The sequence below is a fragment of the Hippopotamus amphibius genome, chromosome 15, assembly GCF_030028045.1.
Source record: "Hippopotamus amphibius kiboko isolate mHipAmp2 chromosome 15, mHipAmp2.hap2, whole genome shotgun sequence".
Lineage (NCBI taxonomy): Eukaryota > Metazoa > Chordata > Mammalia > Artiodactyla > Hippopotamidae > Hippopotamus > Hippopotamus amphibius.
The window spans coordinates 11,987,612-12,013,350 of NC_080200.1; the positions used below are offsets into that span (position 1 = coordinate 11,987,612).

At 56.4% G+C, this 25,739-nt stretch overlaps 2 protein-coding genes across 5 annotated transcripts; one reads left to right on the forward strand and one right to left on the reverse strand.

The window, feature by feature from the left end:
• Positions 1-11: 11 nt before the first annotated feature.
• NACC1 (nucleus accumbens associated 1) lies at positions 12-20,158 on the forward strand. 3 transcript variants are annotated; one of them, XM_057709192.1, is made up of 6 exons: positions 12-110; positions 14,406-15,368; positions 15,455-15,628; positions 16,188-16,293; positions 16,404-16,501; positions 17,128-20,158. In XM_057709192.1, the coding sequence occupies exons 2-6, from the start codon at positions 14,417-14,419 to the stop codon at positions 17,388-17,390; spliced, it is 1,593 nt and encodes a 530-aa protein (XP_057565175.1). In that variant the 5' UTR covers positions 12-110; positions 14,406-14,416; the 3' UTR covers positions 17,391-20,158. The 3 variants fall into 3 exon arrangements, with proteins under 3 accessions (XP_057565175.1, XP_057565173.1, XP_057565174.1); XM_057709190.1 differs by lacking the exon at positions 12-110 and adding an exon at positions 1,142-1,317; XM_057709191.1 differs by lacking the exon at positions 12-110 and adding an exon at positions 1,308-1,443.
• Positions 20,159-22,173: 2,015 nt separating this feature from the next.
• Positions 22,174-25,414, reverse strand: STX10 (syntaxin 10). Of its 2 annotated transcripts, XM_057709947.1 has the most exons (8): positions 25,271-25,414; positions 24,861-25,030; positions 24,597-24,691; positions 24,458-24,520; positions 23,055-23,162; positions 22,854-22,960; positions 22,662-22,756; positions 22,174-22,558 (listed from the first exon to the last, which is right to left on the reverse strand). In XM_057709947.1, exons 1-8 carry the CDS (start codon positions 25,303-25,305, stop codon positions 22,482-22,484), a joined length of 750 nt encoding a protein of 249 aa, XP_057565930.1. In that variant the 5' UTR covers positions 25,306-25,414; the 3' UTR covers positions 22,174-22,481. The 2 variants fall into 2 exon arrangements, with proteins under 2 accessions (XP_057565930.1, XP_057565931.1); XM_057709948.1 differs by lacking the exon at positions 22,174-22,558 and having other exon boundaries at positions 22,668-22,756; positions 22,858-22,960.
• Positions 25,415-25,739: the final 325 nt, after the last annotated feature.

The following is a 25,739-nucleotide window of genomic DNA, read 5'->3' on the forward strand; positions in this document are numbered from 1 at the left end:
GGGATCAAAATGCACGACGAAAAGCGCGGAACGTGTTGTGTGGTGGCCTTAATCACTACGGCTCCCCTCGGAGGGGACACATCACTAGCCCCATTTCACGGATGAGGAAGGTGAGGCTCAGAAAAGGGGCGGTAAGCGGAGAAATCCAACACCTACTGACCGTCGCCTGTGTGTTGGGTTCTGTAAACACATTTCAAGGCACCCTTCAGGAGTAACTCAGGCTCTGAAATCAGATTTACTGCGTTTGAATTCCAGTCCTACCTTATGTTCTTGAAAAGTTACTTAAACTCTCTGGGCTTCACTCCTTACCTGTTAGATAAGAATCCTAGCTTCCAAGATAGAGCAAAGATTAAACAACAGAATGCCTGGAAAAATGTGCAAAGTAGGCTCGCTCACATAGCAGACCCTCCGTAGATTCTAACCGATGTAAGAAAGGAGAGCGTAGTGGTCGCGCTCTAGTAGTGCTGGCTGGGTTCCAGCCCCAGCTCGCCTGGTTACTTGTTCTCAGCGCTGTCTGCTTGCATTTCCCCATTTGCAAAATGGGCAGAACTTTTTAACTCTCGCTACTGAGTTGTGATGAGAATTAAACGAGTTACTGCGGGCAGAATGCTTAGAATGGAATCTGGCGTCACATAAGCATCATACAAGTATTAACTTTCATTATTGCTTCTTGGGCCTAGGTTTGAATCCTGGCACCCGCCACCACTTCTTGCTGTGTGATCTTGAGCAGGACTCTTCATCTCTCTGTGCCTCCCTTTCTTATTTTCTATAAAGTGTGTGTTTATAAAATAATTCCTACCTAAAGATATTACTGTGACATTTAAACGATAATCCTATAGTCTAAAACAGTGCCTGGCACAATAAACAGCAGATATTATTGTTTGAGTTTTTACAGAAAGCTAAAGTTCCGAAAGGCACAGCGACTTGCTTAAAGTCGCGGACTAGAAGGTGGCGAAGTGCTCACAGGGATTCCGAGGGGCCGGAGGAGACTGAGAAGGGAAGAAGGGGCGCGCTCGGCGCTCAGCTGGCCTACCCTCGGAGGCGGGCACCGGGGGCGGTGCGTGGGCGGGGCCCCAGCCGCTCCTCCCCGGCCCGGCGGCGGCGGCGCGCCTTGCGCTCGCTCGGCGCTCGGCTGGGGCGGCCTGGCCCACAATGAATGGCCGCCGCGGCTGCCGCTGCTGCTGAGGCGGAGGCCGCGGAGGCCGCGGAGGCGGAGGCCGAGGCCCCGGCGCAGGGGGGCGCGCCCCGGGCCCAGGCCCGGCCCCAGCCGCCGCTGCGGAGCCCGCCGGGAGCCCCCGGAGCGCGGCCACGGCGCAGGTGAGGCGGCCCGCCCCAGGCCCGGTTCCGGCCTCCTCTCGCCGGGGCGGCCCGAGGGCATCCGAGGTCCGGCTAAGGGCTGAGCGGGGAGAACACGGGGGCCTCCTCCGACCGAGGAGGAACCTGGTGAGCAGCTTGCACTACGCCCCGGCCGGCGAGTGCGGGGAGTTCCGGCCCCCGCGAGCGGCCTTGAGCGTTGAGCCCTGGGCCGGGCCGCGGAGCTTGGGCGCTTCGGGATCGGGCCCAGATCGCCTCCTCTCATTCCCCGTGAGAGGGGCGCGAGGCCAGGCTCGGGCAGGTGCCGGGAGGCCCGGGAAGTTGGAGGGACGGCCGGTTGAGAAAAAGTGAGGAGGCGCCCGGGGAGACCGGAGGGGGAGGGGAAGGAGGAGCCGGCCGAGAGTAGGGGAGGAGGGGAGAGCGGCGTGGCCGGAGGGAAACGGCCCCGGGGAGGGGCGGGGAGGGGCCGGGCTTGCAGGTACTGTCGGGGCGCTGAAGGAGGTGGGTCAGGTTACAGGCCTGGGGGAGGTTGAGGAGAAGCCCAGGAAGTGGGGCAGGGTGGGTGTGGGCGGAGTTAGTTCGTGTGGGGGCGGTTAGGAGATCCCTGAGATGTTTGCAGGGGTCACAGGAGGTTAGGGCTCGGAGAGTGGGGAGGGGGTGGCGAGGACCAGATACAGCGGAGATCAGGTAGGTTGAGGAACTACTGTAGGAGCTTTGGGAGTGGGGGTGAGGGGAGGCAGAGTCTTTGCACTAAGTAGGCTAGTGGGGATGTGGGAGTAGGTCCGGAGAAACTCATGTGATCAAAAGGCACGTGCCATGGTTCGCCCCCCCCCCCTTCCTGGCCAGGTGTTAGCTTGGGGGCGAAACCTGAGGGGTTTCTTCTTTCTCACACCTAATCCCTGCCTGTGAGGCTCTGAGTCCCTACCTACCCTTTAGGCAAGCCTCAGCAGGCTACTCCAAGGTGCTAGCCCATCAGGTGGACGTTTGTTTGGGCAGCTTGGGAAATAGTCTGGAACACCTAGCTTGGGCATCTTGTTTACCACTCTTTTGCCCACCCCCACCCCATATATCTGCAGGCAGCCTAGCCCCTGTTATCTGAGTACTTTAGGGTCCTAAGAGCCTTTCCCCACTTTTGTGACCAAAGCCTTGAGGCTCAAGCCTAGGGGTTGGGACCTCATAGCCTTGTAGGCACCAGCTCTACGCAGATGGGTTCCTGAGAGGTGAGCATATAAAGCTCTGTTTATTGTGTCTTGGAGGCCCCTGATGGGGTGAAGGCAGGTCACCAAAAAGGGGATCAAACCAGGCCACCTACACTCTGGCCCAGGCCTTTGGTGCTACCGGTCCCAGGGCTCTGCCTCTGGGGTGCCCTTCCCTGGCCCTGTGCTGAGCTTGCTGGTTAGATGAGCACATTGACTGCTCACCACCACCAGGTCAGCTTAGGCCTTCTCTATGGTACAGGGGAGGAAGCCAAGGCTCCAGGTGGCTTGGTCCCAGGTCCTACAACTAGACAGTGGCAGACTGGGATTGACTGAATCTCAGGCCTAACCCACAGTCCTCTGTAACTGGCCTCTGAGGCATGACTGGAAGAGCTCCCCACTATTCTGGATTTCCTGTGGGAATTCTCTGTCCAGGACTTTTCTCTTGCCCATCCCAAGGGATGGGTCAGTACCCTTGTGGACAGAGTTTTCATGGTGTCCCAGGCAGCCAGAGCAGTGGAAGCTTCTTTCCCAGAGGCCAGGTCACCCCCTGTTCTAAAGGGAGCCAAGAGCTCAGGGGTCACAGAGCTGTAGGCTGGCAGGGGGAGGTGATTATGAGGATGGAGACTGGCTCCAGAGTTGGATTTTTGCTTTTTTTCCTGGTTTGTCTTTTCCTCACTTTGGCCCCAGGTCAGACCACCCCTGCTTTTGTTCTTTCTTTCTGGGCTAATTGCAAGGCTGTTACCGATGTGACTGGGAATGTTAACTTGGAATCCTCAGCACCTGAGACGGGAACCACAAACTGCTAGGTCGAGTGGTATCAGCCAGATCTGAGTTTCATGGTGGGTTGTCACCTCATTCTCTCCCTTCCCCCAGTCTCCCCATAGTTCCTAGAACTGCCCCCACCTGGGTTCGGCCCTCCTCCCCTCTTTGGCTGGCCTCCTGGTTCTGGGAGGGATAGAAACTGGGCCAGCAGCCCCATGTAGAGAAGCCTTCCCCCTGCCTGGTTGGGCTGAAGCTGGCTGCTATGACGCAGGCTGGGGCCTCAGCAGGACTCTGGGCTGGGTACTGAGGATGGGGCGGCTACCTCCAGCCATAGAGCTGGAACGGGGGCAGAGACTGGTAGGAGTTGGCTGCTGTGTGTGGATGGCAGAGAAGGGAGCAGTGAGTCTGCCTGGAGCTGGAGAAAGCACTCTTAGTAATTGCTTTTCTGTGAGAATTTAGGGTGTGCAGACCTGGGGCGCCAGAGGAGGCCAAAATGGCCTGGCAGGCAAGAGCAACAAGTAAAGGGACCCTTGGGACAGTTTGCTTTCTCATGGGTGCCAACTCCCTGCTGGGGCCCGGAGAGCAGCCCTGAAAAGCAGCTTCTAGAGCTGCTCTCAGCAACTTCTGTTGTAGTGAAGGTGACCGGTCTCAGACAAACAAATGATCAAGATCACTTCTGATATCCCCACGTTCATTAGTGTAGTATTGGGTTGGCCAAAAAGTTCGTTCAGGTTTTTCCACAACATCTTACACAAAAACCCGAGTGAACTTTTTGGCCATTCCAATAAAGGTGAAGTGATGGTGTTGGGGTGCATGGAAAGCATTAGATTTGGGTGGTCAGGGAAGGCTTCCAGGCGAGCTGAGCTGTGAATAATAAGAAATCAGCCTGCTGGTGGGGGGAGCTGGGGCGGGAAGGGGCGAATGTTCTAGGCAGACGGGACAGCACATTGAAAGCCTTTATTGAGCATGTGCCAGGCTCCTGCTGAATGCCCTAAACATCTTGTCTTCTTGAGGGAAGGAGTGAAGGGTGACCCTAGTGTGGAGATAAAGACCCTTAGTGCCTTTCCCAGAAAAGAAGCGCCTGATCTCAGGGTCTCCTGGATCCCCTCATCGCCCCCAGATGCAAGTCTAGACCCCTTGGCCTGCATCCAAAGCCTTTTAAAATCTGATGCCCCGGCCAAGCAGTGGGGAAGCCCAAGCAGGTTCTTGAGCAGGGTCTCAAGGAGATGAGATTTGGTCAGTCTGGCAGGACCCATCATGGAGGTCAGCCTGGAGGCACGGAGTTTGGAGAAGGTTGCGGTTTGGTCCTGCGAGGTCTGACCCGGCTCATCAGTGTCACTGCCAGAGCCCGTGATGGAGGAGGGTCTGCCAGGTTCAGGTGGGGCTTGCAGCACTTAAGGTGATGGTGAGCTGACCTTGAAGACATGCAGGCAGTGTGTGCACCAGCCTGTGCTGCTTCTCTTGGGTCCTCTCTGCCTCTTATCACCCCCATCTCTTTCCTGGGTGCCCGGCTGCTCTGAGCACTTGCACCCACTTTTCACTCAGCTTAAGCCTATGCCTAGCATGAGCATGCAGACCTGCCTCCCTGGGTCCTCTGCCCCTGGGTTCCCTTGGCCAAGAATATCATTCCTCTGTCTCCCCTGGAGAGCCTTCTGAGCCTCAGAGGCTGTGAAGCGGGACTGAGCAGGTGGCCGTCACGTTGTGTCCAGTGTCTGGCTGTGGTCATTGCCCCTGACTCCTAGGGATAGACAGGATGTGGAAGTCTCAGCATCCTTAGAGATCTGAGAACCTTCTGTGAGGACAGCAGCTGAGTTAGGCAGAGGGTGGGTAAAGGTGAGCGGACATGGTGTAGTGGAGGGTTGGATTCCACTGTTAGCGCCACTCTGCTCAACCAGGAGACCCTGGGCGAAGGTCGTGACCTCAGCACCTCAATTCCCACATGTGATAATTGGGGACAAGCAGGCATTCCTACACCACAGTGGTTCTCAACCAGAGGTGATTCTGCCCCCCTCAGGGGACACTTGGGAAATGTCTGGAGACATTTTTGGTTGTCACAGCTGGGGCTGGGGAACAGAGGCCAGGGATGCTTCTCAGTATCATATATTGTGCAGGGCAGCCCCCACCAGAGAAGATGATCTGGCACAGTGGCAGCAGGGCCGCAGTTGTGGCGCCCTGCTGCATGGTTATTGTGAGGGTCACGTGAGAGGTTGGTGTCTGGGGTGAGATTGGATGATGCTGGGAAGGCAGCGGGGGAGCCCTCAGTCAGTACGGCCTTGGTAGCTCATGATAGCTCCTAAGACGGCCTGAGATTCTGGGAGACTGTGAGTCCTAGAAGATGCCTCAGCTGCTGTCAGGGAGTTTGCAGTCCTGCGAGGGGCTAGGGACAGACAGAAGGGGACATAGCTAGTCATAGCGGCTGGGCACCAGCTGCAAAGTCAGCACCAATTTACCTGTGTTACTTTAAGGTGGTTTAATCTTTAAAACAGCCTTTTGAGGTGGCTGCTCCTGTTATAGTTGGGGAAGACCGACGTGGGGGGTGGGGTGAGCACTAGTGTAGGTAAATGTTTCCTGGGAGTGTAGAGGAAGGGAAGCATAATTCTCATTCTAAGTGGGAAGCTTTGTAAGGGATATTTGAGCCTAGTAAAAGCAGATTCTGATTCTTTTGTCCTGCCAAGGCCCTGCAGGGTCTCCAAGGACATCTCAACGACCCCAGGCCGGTATCCGCCCACCTCCTTTGTGTTAGCCTCCCCAGTGTCACCTCAGGGCCTTTGCACTTGAAGTTCCCTTGTCCCTTTGCAGCTGCCACCCTGCCCCCTTGCCCTTCGGGTGGGAAGGCACACGGGGATTATGAGGTGACTCTGAAAGGTGGGCTTGTGGTCAGAGTGGGAGGTGTGTGGGGCCTGGCTGGGTTCTTCCAGGAGCTGCTGCAGGAGGAGGCCAGATTGCTGAGGACTGCGAGGAGAGAGTAGGAGGAGGGAGGGAGGAGAGGCAGCAGGCTAGACTGCTCATTCCTGGAGGTGGCAGTGAGGGAGGAAGAGTAGAGAATAACTGGGGGAGGCTGGGCGAAGGAGGAAGGCCTCCAGAGGGGGAGTGGGAAGAGCAGCTCTCGGAGCCCTCGGGTAGGGGCCCCAGGCAGGCAGCAGGCCCCAGCTCTGGTCGTGACTTCCCTTCTTGGCTCTGGCTTCTCTGAGTCTCAATTTACCCAGTCAGGAGATGGGTCTAGCTGTGACCGTGTAGAAGACGAGCACGGCCTGGGCCGGCTGTGGTCAGGAAGCCCCAGCTGCCATTACCTCCTGATTCTTGGACAGGAGCCACGTGGCCTGGATGCCACCCTGGGCCTCACTCTCCTCATCCATAAGATGGCAGGAAGCCTCATTTCTTCCTCAGAAACTGGTGAGAGGAACAGCTGAGCCCTCACCAGGTGCTGGTGCACAGGAGGGGTGACGTGAGTGCCACCTATGGTTGCTAATCCTGTCACCCACTGTGGAGTTAACAGGAGCTTTTCAGGGAAAAAGCGAATTAAATGTGCATATACATAAAAAAAGATCTGTACAGTCGGGTAAAGCCTTGTTCTTCAGTAGCTGATGTTTCCCTAAGCTGCTCTCCAGTTCATCCCCTACAGAGGGTCTGAATGGCTTTGGGCCAGGAATGCACCCGGGGCAGCCTCGGGGGTGTGCTACTTACCTACCCCCAGCTGTCACTCTGACCTCATGCTGAGCTGGGTGAAGGATTGTGGGGCTTTCCAGGGGCCTTCTGTCCTTATACTTGGAGTTGGTGGGCTCTCCTAACTGGCCTACATGCCAATGGGCAGCTCACCACTTCCCTGGAAAGTCAGCCAGAAAAGACAGTCCCTGGTGAGGCAGGCACAGATCTGTCCCCCAGCCTCTGCTGGCTGGGGAATTCGGAGCTTCCTCAAAGAGCTGGCAGTTTCCACTCGCAGGAATTGCACTGCCACACAAGCGCTTCTGTTTCAAGCCTGCAGCACCCCAGCGGGATCTGGCAGTAGGGCAGCCGGAGCAGTCGGTGGGAATCCCAAGTTCAGTTACACTGAGCCCCAAGTGGGACCCTGGCTGCAGGCTACCCACCTGGCGTGGCTGCCAGAGGAGGGTGCCTCACTGTACAGCACCCTCCACGCTGGCCCTGGCGCCCCCACTGCAGTGCAGGTGGCACCCCTATCCAGAGACTTCTTCCCAGTCCCACTCTGTTCTAGTCACAACATGACTGAAAGGGGAGGCCAGTTGGAAGTAACGGAAATAATTCTTCATTCATTCCACAAACAACAATCATGTGCCTGTCCAGTTGTAGGGGCAGAGGACTCAGCAGTGTGAACCAGGTGGGCAGACGCCCTGCCCTGGTGGAGCTGACACAAAGCCACATCTAGTTGGTAGATGGCAGGAAGTGCCAAGGAGGAAAAGTCAAGCAGGAGAAGTGGCCAGAAGAATCGGGGTTGAGAAAGGCTCAGTCTTTGGAAATTTGAGATAGGCGATCAGGAGGGTGTGAAGGGCTCTGACCATCTAGGTGTCTGCATTGTAGGAAGTCGAGAGCTGGCAGGCCTTAGTGCAGGGCCCCCATACACATGGTAGGGGCCCAGGTGGTGAGAACTGGTTTTGAAGGAGTTGGGGGTGTGAATTTGAGGGTCTCAACCCAAGCAAGGAAGGCTGGAGCTTGTGCACACTGCAACCAGAGCCGGCTTGAGGGCACAAGAGCTCAGCTGAGGATGCATTGTGTTGGCATCTGGGGCCCATGCAAGTCTGCTATCCATGGGGAGGTCCAGGCCAGGGCCTCTGTGAGGGAGTTGTGAGGCGAGTAGATGACAGTTTTTGGTTTGGTTTGGTCTGGGTTTTTTGGCCTTTCCACGTGACATGTGGGATCTTCCCGAACTAGGGATCGAACCCATGCCCCCTGCATTGGAAGTATGGAGTCTCAACCACTGGACCACCATGGAAGTCCAAGTAGATGGTGTTTCAAGCCTGTCTTAGTCTGCTGGGGCTGCCATAACAAAATACCGTAGACTGGGCGGTTCAAACAACAGACATTTTCTCACGGTTCTGGGAGCTGGAAGTCCAAGACGCCAGCGCAGTCAGGTTCTGTTTGGGTTCTAGTGTGCACATGTGGCCCTTCTTCAGTGTGTGCACTTGGAGAGAGACAGAGAGAAATCTCTGTTCCTTTTATAAAGACAAAGAATTCTGTTGGATTAGGGTCCCAGTTTTACGACCTCACAACCTTAATTACCTTCAAATAGGACCCTGTCTCCAAATACAGCCACACTGGGGATTAGGATTTCAACATGGGAATTGGGGTGGGGGACACACGATTCAGTCCACAGCAGAGCCCTGAGACTGGGTGTGATCCCCCAGTGGAGAGAAACAGACTAATGGCTGAGCCCAGAGTCAGCTTTACCTTCCTCCACTTTCTGGGAGGGCCATACCCTGCTTCTCCCTCCAGGCTCTACACACCTTCCTTGTGCATTGAGGGCCACACTCCCAGCTCACCACTGCCCCGTTAGATCACCCCCCACCTCCATCCCCTTGTACTCCCCAGATCTCAGCTCCAGTGTCCCCTCTTCTGGGTGGGTCAGAGGTGTGGACCTGCAGCTCATTGATCTGTGTGACTCTGGATGAATGGTTGTGTCTCTTTCCAGACCATGCGCTCCAGAGGCAGGGCCTTGTCTTAGTGGTGGCCTGCCCCTGGCTCTGGATACTTCCTGCCCCAGGCAGGCGCTTAGCAAATATTTGTTGAGTGACTGTTGAGAGATCATGGAAACCATGTGTCGCGCCCTTGCATCTCGTCGGGAAACCCACTCATCCTGGGCCAGGAGTAGTGATGCTGGAAGGGTCCCCTTGGTCTTGTGGGGGGCTGGGGGCTGCCCCTCCCCTCCAGGGGGACCTGGGGACCCCAGAAGGTGAATGGGCTGATGCACCAAGTTGTGAGGAGAGAGAATTCAAATACAGTTTTCTGCCCTTGCATAAGGGTGCTACAGCCGGGGGTTGGGGGCAGTGCAGAAGAGGGCATCTTCTCCAGTTTGAAGAGTTCTCAGATCAGGGGGTAGCTGAGGGTGGATGAGGAAGATATGGGCAGCAGGAGGAGAAGTGCGCTCCAGGTAGGGTGCACAGCTTAGACAAAGGTCTGTCTGAGGGGGAACTGTGCAGTATGGGTGGGGGGCTTCCGTTGGTGGGGACAGAATTGTTGGCTTTTTTTTTTTCTTTTTTAAGCTCTTTATTGGAATATAATTGCTTTATACTTTTGTACCACCTTTTGAGGTACACCAAAGTGAATCAGCTGTATTTATATCTTTTTTTTTTTTAATTAATTTGTTTGCTATTTTGGCTGCGCTGGGTCTTAGTTGCGGCACATGGGATCTTTATTTTCGTTATGTGGACTCTTAGTTGCGATATGCATGTGGGATCCAGTTCCCTCACCAGGGATCGAACGCGGGTGCTCTGCATTGAGAGCATGGAATCTTAGCCACTGGACCACCAGGGAAGTCCCTGTTGGTTGGTTTGAAGACTTCCCACCCCTGGCTCTGCATCCTACCGCTTCCCAACCAGCAGATGACCCAGGGCAGGCGCCAGCTGCTTTAGACCTGTTTCTTCTGGAAGCCCTATCGTGCCTCCATGGCTCCTCCCAGTGTAGGTGAGGGGCAGGACCACGGGCTGTTGTTCTTCTGAGTCTGGCAGTCTGGACTGGGACCACGGGAGGGAGAGGAACCCGGAGGTGGGTCTCTGGGGTCTCCAGCGGCCTCTTCCACCTCCAACACCCCGCCCACCCCCCCACAGAAGGGGGTTCCTGTGCACTGATTGCATCAGCCTTTTGCCCAAGTTGTGCGTTCCCCACTCCCCCACCCCAATTGCTAGTTGAAGGTTTCGAAGCCTTGGGTACTGGACTCTGAGGCTCCATGGGGTTCATGAGGCCTAGGGACCTCAGAATGTCAGGTTGGCTTTTGCCCTTAGGAGCCCCTCCTTGCATCTCTGTTCCTTCCCGTTATCCTGAGAAGCTTAGTGCTCCCATGCTCAGCACTTCCCACAAAGCCACCTGCACCAATTCCTGGTGAGGGATCAGGCCCTGAAGTCCAGCTGCTTGGGACAGGGCAGGGCAGTGCTGGGGTCCCCACACATAAAGTGGGGCGCTCCTAGCCTTCTCTGCGGAGTGCTGTGAGCACTTAGGTAGCCCTTGGGAAATGTGTGCAGCAGTGTCCGGCACACCGAGCGCGGTTAGGAGGACCCTTTGGAATGCCCCAGAAGCATCCACATCCATGTCTGTACTGCTTCAGCCCTCTCCCCCGCTTCCCCTATGCTCCCCCAACAGTTGCCGTGTCCCAGACAGGAGTCATCTACTCCTGCCTTGGTGCTCTCTCTGCACTACTTAACACGTTTACAGATATTTATTGACCACCTCCCTCTGTTCTGATGAGCTAATCATGAACAGATCTGCCACCATGCCTGCCCCTCTAGAATTGACAGTCTCTTGTGTGACTTTCAGGATCTTAGTTCCCCCACCAAGTGGAAGCATAGAGTCTTAACCACTAGACCGCCAGGGAGGTCCCCTGTCTATATGACTTTTAAAACGATGCCCTGTCTTCCATAGAGGCTCACTCCCGAGGCACTCACCCCCCTCTCTCTGTCCCCACTGCTGATGCCAGGAAGGCTCCTAAAGCTGGTCTGGACCCAGTCTCCCTTGCTCCAGGCTTCCCACTGCTCACTCTCAGATGTTCATCCTCACCAGGCCAGGGCCTGTCTGCCCCACATCCTGTGCTGACCTCCAGCCACACTTGCCTCCTCTGGCATCTCCAGACTGCACCTGCCTCCTTCCTGCCCAGGACTGTTGGTTGCTCTCTCCGTCTTCCCACCTTTACCTCGGCCATTTGATGACACACTCACCCCAACTCAAATTAAATCATGCCCTATGTCTCCTCACTAGACAGTGAGCTGTGTGCGGGCACATCCAGTCCTCTTCAGGGCTGTGTCCCCAGCACCTTGCAGTCCATTGGGGTGGGTTGGATGAGTGCCTCCCTATTTTACAGAAAAACAAACTGAGGCACAGAGAGGTGGGGGGCTGGCCTGAGATCATGCAGCTTCAGAGTGGGGCTGGCAGCAGAACCCAGGCCTGAGGGGCTTTAGCTCCACCTCATGCCTGTCCTGCCTTGGTCCTTCCCCTTGGGGTGTGAGCCTTCCGAGCCAGGGGTCTAGAGCACCACTCCAGGGACTAGAGGCCAGCCAGCCTCTTCCTTGGCTGCCTCAGCCCTGTCACTTGGGCCCCAGTACCCAGAGGGTCTTCAGTTTGGCAGCCTGGGGAGGTGGGTCAGGGCTCCCAGGGCCCTGGAGGAGTCTCTCTGGGCTCTATCCTTTACTTCTTCTTAGTGCCTCGGTTTCCCCTACCTCCTCATTCAGAGGCCCAGTTCTTAGCCTGTCCAGCCCTTAGTTTGCTCTCATGGGAGGTAAATGCTGCCTTCTAATTAGGATTTCCCTGTCTCTGCCTCCCCCTCCTGATTGCCTTTTTGTTTTTTGGGGTGGTAACACTGATTTTGATGAGGAAGAGGAGGGTACAGCTGAGGGAAACCATGGATTTTAGTGCCCATCAGATGTGAGTTTGAATCTTGTCTCTAGCACTTGCTCATGAATGACCTCAGGACAGGCCTTAACTTCCACATGGTCTCAGTTTTCCCAGCTGAGAATTGGGAGTATGAAATCACCCCCATAGCCTTGCTAAGAGGATTCACGGAGCTCATACAGATCACATGTCAGCTCCTCTGGTAGCCGGGGTCCTGGGAGGGCAGGTCCTGCATCTCCCTCAGAGTCTCCCATATGGAGCAGCTCAGTGAGTTCAGGTTGAGTTTGCAGAATCAGGTTGGCTTTCACAATGTTTATTTCCAAATGAAGAAGCAAAGGTTTGGAGCTCCTGTTCCTTGAAGCAAGTCAGTTCTGGAGCCAGGACTCACCCTGGCCCCAAAGTACACCTCTGAGCCCATGGGCACATGGCCCCTTGTGTTCCTGCAGGTAGCCCTTTCTGAGTGAACCTGGGTAGGATCCAAGTCTTCACTGCATCCCCAATGCTCAGCCCACAAAGGCAACTTAGAATGGACTTGCTAATGAACAAAAAACTGAAAGATGCATGAGAGCCAATGTGGGAGTAAGAGCAGAACAGCTGGGGGGCTGTAGTTAGTTTCTGCCCCAGGGCCTTTGCACACACTTTCTCCTTTTCCCTCTTTCTTCTCACCAGCCTGACTCTGCACAGGCCTCTCTTCTCACCCCTACCTGCCCATTCAGGACCACTGCCCTCCACACCTATAGACTGGCAGGGGACTCTCAGTTACCAGTGGGATCATTTAAAAAGCCACATCTTCCCTTAAAAGCCCTTTTATGATTATCCCCAGAGTATGGGACATGCCGTCCTTACCCAACCAGCTCTTCCTCCTGGGTTGGAATGTGCATTGATGGAATAGGCTCTGATGCAGAAGGTCACATATCTGAGAGGTGCCAGGCCACCCCCCCCCCAGGTGGTACCTCACAGGTCAGGATGGGGGTGGGCTCCCTGAGCAATTCTGTAGAACTGCCTGAGAAATTCACATTCTTTGTCCACCTACCCCTCAAGCGCTTTGGGGTGAATTTGCATAAATTAAGTGCTTGTGGTATTTAAATATTATTTACTTTTGTAAAAAGGCAATATATTCACCAGATTCAAATTTTAAAAGATGGACCCTAAGACAGAACACCCTGGCAGTCCAGTGGTTAGGACTCTGCACTTTCACTGCTGAGAGGCCAGGTTTAATCCCTGGTCGAGGAACTAAGATCCCACAAGCCACGCAGTGCAGCCAAAAAATAAAAGACCTTAAGAATGTACATGGCAAGTGTCATCCCCAGTTCTGCACGGAGGACATTAGTCTTAAGGTTTCTTCTTTTAACAGCTTTATTGAGATGCACATAGCAAGCAGTTCACCTGTTTAAAGTGTACAGGTTCACAGAGTTTTTAGTATATTCACCGAGTTGTGCATTGGTCACCACAGTTTCTGAACGTTTTTCTCAGGGCAAGAGGAAGCCCTGCACCTCACACGACTCCAGTCCTCCCACCCCAGCCCCCAGCCCCAGGCAACCACTCATCTGCTTTGTGTCTCTATCAATTTGCCTATTCTGGACATTTTACGGAAATAGGATGGTATAATCTGAGGTCTTTTTATCCGGCTTCTTGCATTTAGCATGTCTTAAGGGTTTATCCAAGTTGTACCGTGTATCAGTAGTTTGGTCCTTTTTATAACTGAGTGGTATTCCATTGTGGATTGACCATATTTTGCTTATCCGTTCATCAGTTGATGGACACTTGGGTTGTTTCCACCTTTTGACTATAGTGAATAGTGCTGCTGTAAACATTCCCATTCAGGTGTATGTGTTATGTGTGGATATATGTTTTCATTTCTCAGGGATAATTCCTAGAAGTGGAATTGCTGGGCCATATGGTAACTTCATGTTTAATCATTTGAACGGTTTTCCATAGCAGCTGCACCATTTCACATTCCCACCAGCAGTGTAGGAGGGTTCCGATTCACTTCCCATCCTCACCGATTCTCATCCTCACCGATACTTATCTTTTTTATTCTAGCCAGCCTAGTGGGTTTCATGAAACGGTGTCTCACTGTGGTTTGGATTTATTTGCATTGTCCTGATGACTCGTGATGCTCTTGTGCAGTTTCAGGGTTTCTCAAGTGGTCATTCAGTCATTCAGCAAACACTGATTGAGGGTCACGTGCTCAGCACTGTAAACGCAGTGTGAAAAATCAGATGACTCTGCCTTCTTGGTGTTTCTTTGCCAGTTACCCTGCGTGTGTAGTGCCAGTGCTGGTTAATGCTCACGGGGTGCTCACTGTGTTATCTCATTTGATATTCAAGCACGGACGTGTAGGTATGCCTTTGCCCTCCCTTATGCAAGGGACAGCATGTGGCCCATAGCTGACTTAGCTGATCTGACTGTCTGTCACAGGGCCTCGGCTGTACTGGGACAGGTGTGGGCGGCTCCTGCGATTCTTACAGTCGTGGCAAATTCCACCATGTGGATGTCCACGCTCCCGCGTGTCTCCCTGCAGCGGGCCACGTCTGCCACCTGACCCCAACCCTCCGTCTCTCCCTGTCCCCCCCTGCTCAGCCGCTGCCACCATGGCCCAGACCCTGCAGATGGAGATCCCAAACTTCGGCAACAGCATTCTGGAGTGCCTCAACGAGCAGCGGCTGCAGGGCCTGTACTGTGATGTCTCGGTGGTGGTCAAGGGCCACGCCTTCAAGGCCCACCGGGCTGTGCTGGCCGCCAGCAGCTCCTACTTCCGGGACCTGTTCAACAGCAGCCGGAGCGCGGTGGTGGAGCTGCCGGCAGCTGTGCAGCCCCAGTCCTTCCAGCAGATCCTCAGCTTCTGCTACACAGGCCGGCTGAGCATGAACATGGGCGACCAGTTCCTGCTCATGTACACGGCCGGCTTCCTGCAAATCCAGGAGATCATGGAGAAAGGCACAGAGTTCTTCCTCAAGGTGAGCTCCCCCAGCTGCGACTCCCAGGGCCTGCACGCCGAGGAGGCCCCCTCATCCGAGCCTCAGAGCCCTGTGGCACAGACGTCGAGCTGGCCGGCCTGCGGCACCCCGCTGCCCCTCGTGTCGCGCGTCAAGACCGAGCAGCAGGAGTCGGACTCTGTGCAGTGCACGCCCGTGGCCAAGCGGCTGTGGGACAGCGGCCAGAAGGAGGCCGGGGGTGGCAGCAGTGGCAATGGCAGCCGCAAGATGGCCAAGTTTTCCACGCCAGACCTGGCTGCCAGCCGGCCGCCCCAGCAGGCCCCAGTGGTGGCAGCAGCACAGCCCACCGGGGTGGCGGCAGGGGCCGGCGCTGGGCAACCGACGGGCGCAGCGGCGGCAGTGGCAGCAGGCACAGTGGTGAGTGGGCCCAGCACGTCAGAGCGGACCAGCCCGGGCACCTCAAGCGCCTACACCAGCGACAGCCCCGGCTCCTACCACAACGAGGAGGATGAGGAGGAGGACGCGGGCGAGGAGGGCACAGACGAGCAGTACCGGCAGATCTGCAATATGTACACCATGTACAGCATGATGAACGTCGGTCAGACCGGTGAGGCGCCCTTGCACCCCAGGCCTGGCCCCACTCCCCCTCCACCGCCACCCCCGTCCCCAGCACACCGCCCTCTCTCCTCACAGCCGAGAAGGTGGAGGCCCTCCCCGAGCAGGTGGCCCCTGAGTCCCGGAATCGCATCCGAGTGCGGCAGGACCTGGCGTCTCTCCCCGCGGAACTCATCAACCAGATTGGCAACCGCTGCCACCCCAAGCTCTACGACGAGGGCGACCCCTCAGAGAAGCTGGAGCTGGTGACAGGTGGGCTGGCCTCACTTCCTCCCTGAGTTCCCCCTTCCCCCACCTTGGGCCTTGGTGCCCTCCGGGCCAGTGGCCCGTGGCACAGTGCTTAGGAGCCAGGCTCAAGCTCCAGCCCCAGCCCTGCCGCCCACTGGCTGTGTCCCGGGCCAGCTGACACCCCTTCGCATTGGTACAAATCAAAAAGTGGCCTGAAGGTTTCCACCCAGGAGGCTGGTGTAAGCGTTGGCTGGCGTTGTTCACGGGAGTAGACAGTGGCTTCATAGGGGTGCTTTGAGGGTTGACTAACACACTGGTTAAGAATTTGGCCCTCAGATTAAGGGTGCCAGGGTGCGAGCCTCTGCTGCCTGTTCTTTCTGACGCTGGTGGCTGTGTTAGGCTCAGCACATTGGGTGCCCCATGGACGGTGGTGCCACAGCCTCTGTCCTTTCCCGAGTGTTGAGGAGGCCGCTCTGGGTTGAGTTGTCGAGGAGGGTCTTGGTTGGGCTCAGGCCAGGACCTGGCCGAGTGGTGAACATGGCGGTTTGGACCTCCTGGCCATCCTGTGGCTCCCCCCTTCCAGGTACCAATGTGTACATCACCAGGGCACAGCTCATGAACTGCCACGTCAGCGCAGGCACGCGGCACAAGGTCCTGCTGCGGCGCCTCCTGGCTTCCTTCTTTGACCGGTGAGGCCCACACCAGAGCCCCGGAGGGTGGGGGGAATGGGGCTACCTCATGTCCGCCCCCACCACCACCACAAGGGGCCTGACTTCCCTCCCCCATACCCGTTGCCCAGGAACACGCTGGCCAACAGCTGTGGCACTGGCATCCGCTCTTCCAGTAACAACCCCAGCCGCAAACCGCTCGATAGTCGTGTCCTCCACGCCGTCAAGTGTGAGTGTCCACCCTTCTGGGGTTGGGGGATGGGGGGCCTGGGGCAGGCAGAGGATCCTTTTCTCTGGTGTTGGCCCTGATGGATGGGTGGGTAGGGTTTGGTGTTAAGAAGCATTCTGAGGTTCAATCTAGGCTTGTTGGGAAGAGGGCTGTGATTTCTCACAGAGATTTCTTGGCAGGGGTGGGGTGGGAGCATGGGGTGGGTAGGACACTGAAGGAAAGCCACGAAGCCAAGGGGAGGGGTCTCAAACTTCGGCGAGTCATGGGGGTGATGAAGTGGCCAGGCCTCAGCCAGTTGTCAGGAGGGATGTCTAGGTTTTCAAGTGGAATCTCTCAGTTTCTAAATTTTGGCAAATGACCCACATTTTTCAAGAGCACTGGGCCATCCCACATCAGATCCACACATCCCACACACACAGCCAAGCTCAGTCAGGCCCAGGCCTGCTGGTGTGGTTTAGCGTGCTGTCTGCAAGGCCTCGGTTCCCTCAGCTCTGAGGAGGGTTCAGGGGTGCCATGGTGGGGCGGAGGGGGCGGGGTTCAGGAGCAGCATGGTGGTTGAGTGCCTATGAGGAGGGCGGGAGGCCAGGGGCCACGCTCAGCCCCAGCTACCCATTCTGCCCGCACAGACTACTGCCAGAACTTTGCCCCCAACTTCAAGGAGAGCGAGATGAATGCCATCGCAGCCGACATGTGCACCAATGCCCGCCGTGTCGTGCGGAAGAGCTGGATCCCCAAGGTCAAGCCACTCATGGCCGAGGGTGACGCCTACACCACCTTCATCAGCTACACGGGCAAGATAGAGCCGGACATGATGGGTGTGGAGCACGGCTTCGAGACGGCCAGCCATGACGGCGAGGCCGGCCCCTCAGCCGAGGAGGCCCTCCAGTAACCCCCACCGGACCCTCCCGCGGGGCCGTCACACTCCCCCTCCTGTCACACCCGCCCACCATCTTGGTCACGAGCTACTGTCTGTCCTTCCCCAGGACCCGCGGGGGGTGCTGCATGCTCCTGGCCCTTCTGCCTCCCCTGTCCCACCCCCTGACCCCAATCCAGTCGGGGATCTGGGCTGGGAGAGGACGCAGGTGGTGCGAGGTCTGCGTTGCCTTCTCTAGCACACATTCGTGCACAGCCAGGGGCCTCTTGCTCCCCCTCTCCTAACCCCGAGCAACTGTCCCCACTCACCAGGCCAGGCACAGGGAGGGGCCAGCCTGGGGGGCTTGGGAAGACCCCCTTCCCAGGCCCAGGGCCACCTAGCGGGAGCATTCCTCAGCCTCCGCCCCCCCACCCCACCCCCCACTGCAGCCCCTTGGGACTCACAGGGGCCCCGGGTTCTCAGGACCCCTCCCACCACCTCCCAGTGCTTCCACGTTTCCAAAAGCGCCTTCCTATCTCCCTCGTCTGTCCCTGCGCCTGGGGGCTGGGGTAGGCGAGGCTGTGAGGACTGCCCGTTTTACAGCTGAGGAAACTGAGGCTCAGAGAAACTCCATGGCAGACCTAAGGTGGTGGGTGGTGGCAGGCCCAGCGCCCTTCTCTTCCCCCACCCTGCGCTCAGCCTCTCGCCACCACAAGCCCCCTGGGGCCTGAGAGGGGGCACGTCCTGAGTGATGGGGGGCCCTTGGGGGCAGACCGAGGGTCTCTGAGGATAGGAGAGGTTTCCGGGGCTCACAGAAGCGTGTGGATGTGCATGTGTGTGTGTGTGTGCGCGTGTGCGTGTGTAGAAGTTTTGCTTTTAAACAAATGAAGACATAAGAGGCAGTAGGACCAGGGGTGGAACCCAGGGGAGCAGGCTGGGGGGGGCTGCTGCCTTTCCCTCCCTTCCCTGCCCCCCACCCCGCCCCCACGGCAGGGCTCCCAGCCCCCACCCCCTGTACATAATTTTTAAAACATTTTTTTAGCTAATGAAATATTGAAGTATAAGATTCCTTTTATTTTTCAAACCAATGGGACCGTGTCTGATGTCCCCTTAGGTCCCCAGGGCAGTGGAAGGCAGGACGGGGTGGGGGGCCAGGGGCAGGCTGAATGTGCGCATGTGTGTGGAGTGTGGGCGTGCGTTTCCAAGGTGGGGCCCCAAGCCCCGCTCTGTCTGGGCTCCTGTGGGTCTGGCCAGCTCCCACTCACCCCCGACGCCTCCCCCACGGGGCTACATTGCAAGGGTGGCCCTGGTGTTGGCCAGTTAGCTGTGCCCAGCTCCTGGCAGGGCCAGGCCCACTTCCATTGTTAAAGATTGTTTGCAGAATTTTCTTTTACCATTCCTCTCTTTCTGTCTTTGCTCATTTCCACGAGTGGTTTTGGGGTTTCTTTTTGAGTTATACATGTAAACTTGGAGGGTTCTTTTTTTTTTACCCCCCCCCCCCCCCCACACACACACTGGGTGTCATTTCCTTGCAATTTCACATTTTTGTCTCTAGCCCTTCTCACCGCCTGTCTCCTCCCCAGTCTGACCAGCCCATTGCTCCCAGCAGCCTCTCTCTCTCCAAAGGCAAGGGGATTACAGGAGGTGGGGTGGGGGCCAGCTGGACCCTTGGAATCTGACTTGGAGGGCTGCCCTCCCCCTAGGAGCCCCCACCAGCCTGTGAAGAGGGGGTCCTTCCTGACATCTGCTTGTTGCAGGGTTGGGGGGGGTTTATCAGTCCAGCTGGGGTCCTGGCGCTCTGCTTTCCTGGCCTGGCCCCAGCACCTTAGCCCTCCTCAGCCGGCCCAAGTGGGTGGGGGCAGTCGACACCCCCAGCTAAAGCACAAGCACCTTAGTCGCACCTCCCCTGCCCCTGATCCTGGCTTTGACACCCCACCCCAGCGTAGATCCCAAAGCACAATATCCTGGTCACTTGGCAAGCTGCCGGGCCGACCAAGGCCGAGGGGTGGGCTGAGGCTCCAGCCAGACCCCAAAAGGAAGCCGGAGTCCCCAGGCACTCCCCTCCTTCCAGGCCTTAGCGGGGGCCAGCTCTCTGGGACTGGGGTCTTCTCCCTCCCCACCCCCTTGTCCTGGGCAGGCCCCTGTCCAGCCCCTCCTTGCCTTGTCCTCGGTTGGGGCTTGCCCCGTCCCTCCTCCAAGCCCCTGCAGTACTGGGTTGGGTGGTGGAGCCCTCTTGTTTCAGGGACCCCAGGAGGCGCCCCTGGCTCCCTGGACTGTGTGTGTAAGTCTGGGGGGGGGGTTGAGGGTTGGGGAGAGGGGCTGGGTAGGGGCGCAGGGGAGGAAACTCCTCACCAGGAGAGCCAAAGACAGGGTTGTGCCTTACCCCAGGAGCCACCCCTGCATCCTCCCGCCCTGCCCTCCCTGCTCTTGGGTGGCCTGCTGCTTTTCCTTTCCCTCCCACCTGCCCTGCCCTGCCCTGCCCTGAGCTGCATGGACCCCCCCACCCCAGGCAGCCAGGAAGGAACATAAATGGAGAATCACTGACAAACGCAAAAAAGACTGTGGGGGGCCCCCCACCACCTCCCCTGGCTGCCCATTCACCCGCACCTCTTTCACGCAGGACAGACCCCCCGCCCTGTCCTCGTGGAGTGCCAATGCCCTCCCTGCCCTGGGCCGACCCCCCCCCCCTCCCCGGGCCCGTAAGTGAGATTGCACATTAACTACTGTAAGAAGAGGAGCCGCACTGGGAAATGTGAACCATGAGAATATCAGTGATACTGATGAGAATAAACTAAACGCCTTTGTAACAGCCCTGCTGCAAGCTGCTCACTGGGGCACGGGGTGATGGGCCCAGGAAGGGACACAAGCTGACATTAGGGCCCCCCTCCTTCCACGGAGCAACATCCCCACCTCCCAGGGCTTCACATTGACAAATTGGTTGTGGGGGGGGGGGGCCGGCTCAGGGTGTGCCAAACATGCCTTAGAATGTTGGCATGGGGGGAGGGGCTTTTTAGATGAGGAAACAGCTTCCAGTTCGTTCCAGGTTACCCCAGTGTGTACAAACTACACCCTCCCTAGGCTGTTCTTCACACGTGTGAGCGCTAAATTCTGCATGGGTGTCCCACAGGAGTCCCTCCAAAGCTAGAAAGGCAGCGGCTCCACCAAATTATTACAGAACCACTGGCTTGCTGCCCTTCTGTGCTATTTGACACCCTCAGCCCCAGAAACATGTCCTGAACATACATCCATACCCCCCACCCCATCCTGAGCCAGTGCATCCAGGGGAACATTAAAGTCAGGAGAAGGAACACTAGGGGACTTCCCTGGCGGTCCAGTGGTTAAGACTGAAACCATGCTACCAATGTAGGTTCAATCCTTGGTTGGGGAACTAAGATCCCGCATGCTGCATGGTGTGGCCAAAAAAAAAAGGAACACTAAAGTTGGGATGGCAAGTCTAAATTTAGCTGGTGGGTGGCTGTTTAAAATACCTGGAAGAGCTGTAAAGTCCTGAGGATATGAATGGAAAAAGATTCTATCAACTGAAATAGAAAAGATGCAACATGCCTCAAGGGCCCATTGATTCAGAGTTGTCTCAAGTAGCGTAGGAAGACTTGACTGATCCTAGGGAGTCCATCGAATCAAAAGATCTTTGCCGGGGAGGTGGACAAGGAGGCTTCATCTCCGTGCAGTCCAGGTCCAACCACCCCATGATGACTGCAGGGAGCTCCAGACTTGCATGGGGGAGATGACAGGGTGACTTGGGCATGTTTCACAAAGACTAGCCCCCTCTGGAGTCCTGAAGCCTAGCTGCAGCCAACAGAAAGTAGGGATTTGGGGGAGCCAAGAGCATCACCAACAAAAATCCTGAGGTGACCAGAAAGTCCGTCTGTCTTAACATGTAGGCAACTCCAGGTAGGTGGAAACACTGTCCGACTCCCAGAAACACATCTTTTAACCCCAGGAAGACTTAGAACCAAGTATACAGAGGGTCAAGACAACATGAACCACAGCATTAGTGGTAGTGGTTTCGCATTTAAAAAAAAAAAAAAAAAAAGCTGGGTGGGGAATTCCCTGGCAGTCCAGTGATTAGCACTCTGCACATCTACTGCAGGTGGCCCGGGTTCGATCCCTGGTTGGGGAATTAAGATCCTGTAAGCCGTGTGAGCCAAAAAAGAAAAGAAAGGGATCTGAACACATTTGGTTCTTTTTGACAAATCAGCCAAATGGAATGACAGGCATCCTTGCAACACACAGCACCTTACAGTGTGTAAATGAGCGATTGAGAAGGGTGGGCCTGATGCCCTATAACATAATGTTCAGGATGGAACCATCTAAGACAGAAAGTCAAGATTCACAGCATTTACAAGTTTCCCTGGCTTACAGGAATCATTTCATACTCAGGAAGGCTCTATGGCAAAGCCCTCAAATTTACAAATGTTCCCTTGTTAGGGTGAAGCGTCACAGAGGGATTGAAGTGACCAGGTGTACAGGGGAGCCCAGTGGTACCCAGAGGCCCCTCGGGAAGGGACAGCTCAGCTCTACAGCTAAGGGATGCACCTACCTTAGACCCAGAGCAAGCAAAAAGATGTTTAGGCTGAACTTGAAACCCTCAAGGAAGAATGAGTGTTTGGAATTTTCAATGGTAATAAAATTATCCGTCATGAAATCCAATAAATAAACCAGAATAGCCTTTTCTACACCAAATATCAACCACTGAAATCCCTCACACATGTACACAAATGCACACTTGGCCCCAGTGTGTGCATTCAGGGGCAGCCAGAAGTTCAGATGAACACACTGTACGATACAAATTATATAAAACAAAGGCTGGGATTTTATTTCCAAGTTGGCACATGTAGAAGGCACAGGGGCAAAGCAATGGCTTTGGGGCATGGGTAGTAGACAGGAGGAGGGGTGTGCCTGAGGTCTCCCTGCCTCCACCACCCCCTAAGCACACTTGAGACAGGACCAGTGGGTGGGGGCTCCGGCCCAGGGTCCTGAGGATCCTACTGGCTCTGGATGAGAGCCTTGGGACAGCTCCCCAGACATGACCCCCCTCATCCCAGGGGGCAGGGCCCTGCTGGCTCCCCCAAGCTGGAGGGACCAGCCCCCTGGGGAGGACCGAGATCAGAGAGAGAAGAACAGGATGAGGACCAGGAGGAGCACCCCCAGCAGCACCACAATGGCACACCACTGTCGGCGGTCTGGGGGCAAGAGGGTCAGAGTTCACACAGGGGAGGCAGCACCACCCACAACCCACTCCCTCCACTGCCAAATCGCGTACCCCCCGCCCCCCAGGGGACTCACCACTAGTCATGTGAGATACTTTGGCCATCTTCTTGAGGACCCCATCCATCCGGGACTGGGTGTGGTCCATCTCATGAGTAAAGGCGTCCAGCATACTGCCGAGATCAGGATGGCATCAGCCCCTGGAGGGTCTCTGCACACCAGTGCAGCTGGCCGAGGGCTCCTGGCCCACCCCCAGGATCCTGGCCTCACATGCCCTGCTCGTCCAGTTCCTCCCCCACGCGGCCAGACATGTGTTTCAGAACCCGGATGCTCCCAGACACCATTTCCAGCTGTTGATCCTGTTGGTCCATGATCAGCTGCAGATTGGAGGGGTGGGAACTGCGGTCGGCAGGGAGCCCTGAGCTGTCTGCAGGCTCCTCCAACCCGGGGCCTCCAGCCACCCATACACACCTGCTGTGTAACCTGCTGCTCTTCAATGTAGCGAGAGGTGGTAGAGACCACACTGGCGTCCAGCAAGTCACTGGATGACTTCAGGGTGGCTGGCTTGCCTGTAAGCATCTGTGGAGGCCAAGACCTCAGGCTCAGGGAGGGTTGCCCATGCACAGCAGAGACAGAAAAGGTTTGTGGCAAATCTAGATGGTGGTGAGTGAGGAAGGCTGTCTCTGGAGTTGGGATGGCCTGGGTTCCTCAGAGCCACCACTTACTAGCAAGGTGACTGCAAGGCCATATTGTTTGACCTTCCTTTGCCTCACTTTCCTGATCTGTAAAATGGGGAGAGCTATAAACCCTGTTACCTGAGGATGGAGTGAGGATTTAATGAGTTAATCCAGGGATAATACTTATTATCCTATAAACACGTGTATTTAAGAATTTGAACTTTAATCCCCAAAGCAGCACACCTGGAAGACATGTGGACCCTGCTATAGGACTCCAAGCTGCTGCAGGCCTCAGCCCCCCACCCTCCCAGACCCCGTGTGGGTTTATTGGGCGAGGCTGCTGTTTCACAACATGCAAAGAATGAACACACAACATACAGGGGAAAGGTGTACAGACAGAGGCAGTGGGGAGAATGCACACAAAAGGCATGACTAGGGGGACTTCCCTGGTGGCGAAGTGGTTAAGAATCTGCCTGCCAATGGAGGGGACACGAGTTCAATCCCTGTTCTGGGAAAGATCTCACATGCCGTGGAGCAACTAAGTCCATGTGCCACAACTACTGAGCCTGCGCACAACTACTGAAGCCCATGCACCTAGAGCCCTCCACAACAAGAGAAGCCACCACACTGAGAAGCCTGCACACCCCAATGAAGAGTAACCCCTGCTCGCCACAACTAGAGAGAGAGAGAAAAAAAAAAAAAACTCCGCGTGCAGCAACGAACACCCAACACAACCAAACCAAAACAAAACAAAACAAAACAAACGGCATGAATGGGTACACACGTGGGGCGAGCACACCCACAGAGGGGAATGGTGTGCAGGCACAAGGCAGACAGGGATCCACACAGAGGTCAAGTGCGTACACAGATAAAAAAAGGTATGCACACATCCTGGAAACAGTAACAGAAAAAAAAAGGCCACCACACACACAGGAAACCAGTATAGACCCACAGGAAAAGGCAGAAGGGATCATACACACGGAGAGAGCTCAGCTGTACACATCCAGAAAGAGCACGCAGGTAGACAGCATGGAGACAACTGTGCACAGAGAAGATGAACATTGACACAGAGGGACAGACGTACTCATACTCCGGAGACAGGAGAATGCACTCAGGGGGATCAGACTTCAGACTTGCACTCAAAGAGGAGGGTCACCCTGAGACAGGGGGTGAGGATATTGGGTTGGGATGCCTTACCTCTCTATTATTCCTCTCCATGAAAGCTATAGCTGCGGGGCTGACCATATGGTCCTTCATTTCCTAGGGGTAAGGACAGCATCAGAGAGTAAAGATACCCCAACCTCCCCATCCTCATCCCACTGGAAACTCTCTTTACCTGGACTGCTTCCCGCATCCTCTCCACAAACACCTTTCTCTCCTGCAGGTCTCCAGCTGGGAGCTTGAACTTGCCTGGGTTGGCTTCCACTATGCGTAAGCCGCGAGTCAAGAGTCAAGGCCAGACAGAGCCCGACAGAACGCCCTCCTCTGCCTCAAAGCCCTCAACACCTCCCAGGTGTCCAGCCTCCCTGCGGGCTGGCTCCCAGCGCCCCCTGCCACCGTAATGGACTCTCCCATGCCTCCCTCCAACCCCCCAGGATATCGATGGTCTCCTCCAGGTCCTCGAGGTCCCACTCGATGCTGCGCAGGCCATTCCGCAGCTCATTGGTCGTCCAGTCCAGCTCCTCGCGTCCGACCGCCGCGCCCTCCTGCAGGAGCTCGCACCACCGCTGGTACAGCCCGCGGGCCGTGTTCACCGCCTTCTGCACCTCGCTGCGGGCAGGGGCACAGCGGACGCGGCTGAGGGCAGGCGGTGCTCCCGCCCATCACTGCGCCCCCAAACGAATTGGGGACTCAGGAGACCCTTATATCACCCTGCGTACCCCTCCCACACGGCCACAGGGCGATCCCGACGGCGGTGCCCAGAATGCCTGACATGCCCCAGATGGCACGCGGGCACTGGCTGGCAGCTGTACAGAACACCCTCTGTCCTCCCCTATCGCTGTCACTCACCCTCGGACTACAAAAAAGGGATCTTCGAGAGACATGTCACGCCCCCCACCCGCCCGAGGCCGAGCCCCCTCCCCTCTCGGCCTCGGAAGCTGGTTCCCTCCGAGAGGTGCAGAACGCGCCGTCACCCCCGCCCCCGTCACGTGACCCGTGCCACCATCGAGAGCGGGGCCGCCAAGGGAGAAAGAGAAGCCTCGGCGGCCCGAAGTGCGGAAACATCCGCTCTCTCTTCCGCCATCTTGGTTGTGGGCAGAGAAGGCTTCCTGTCTGCACGTACCGTGGTTTCGCATCCTGGTCCCCAAGCGGTGTCCTAGTTCTCTTTGGCTGGGTTCGACTCAGAGCTCCGAATCCCTCGGTTCGAGACCCAGCCCCTCGGATTGTTGCTGCGCAACCTCAGTTTTCTTTGCGGGCAATGTAACTGATAATAGTCTCTTTCAAATCAGGAGAGATTATGGCTAGGGAAGGGGCTCAT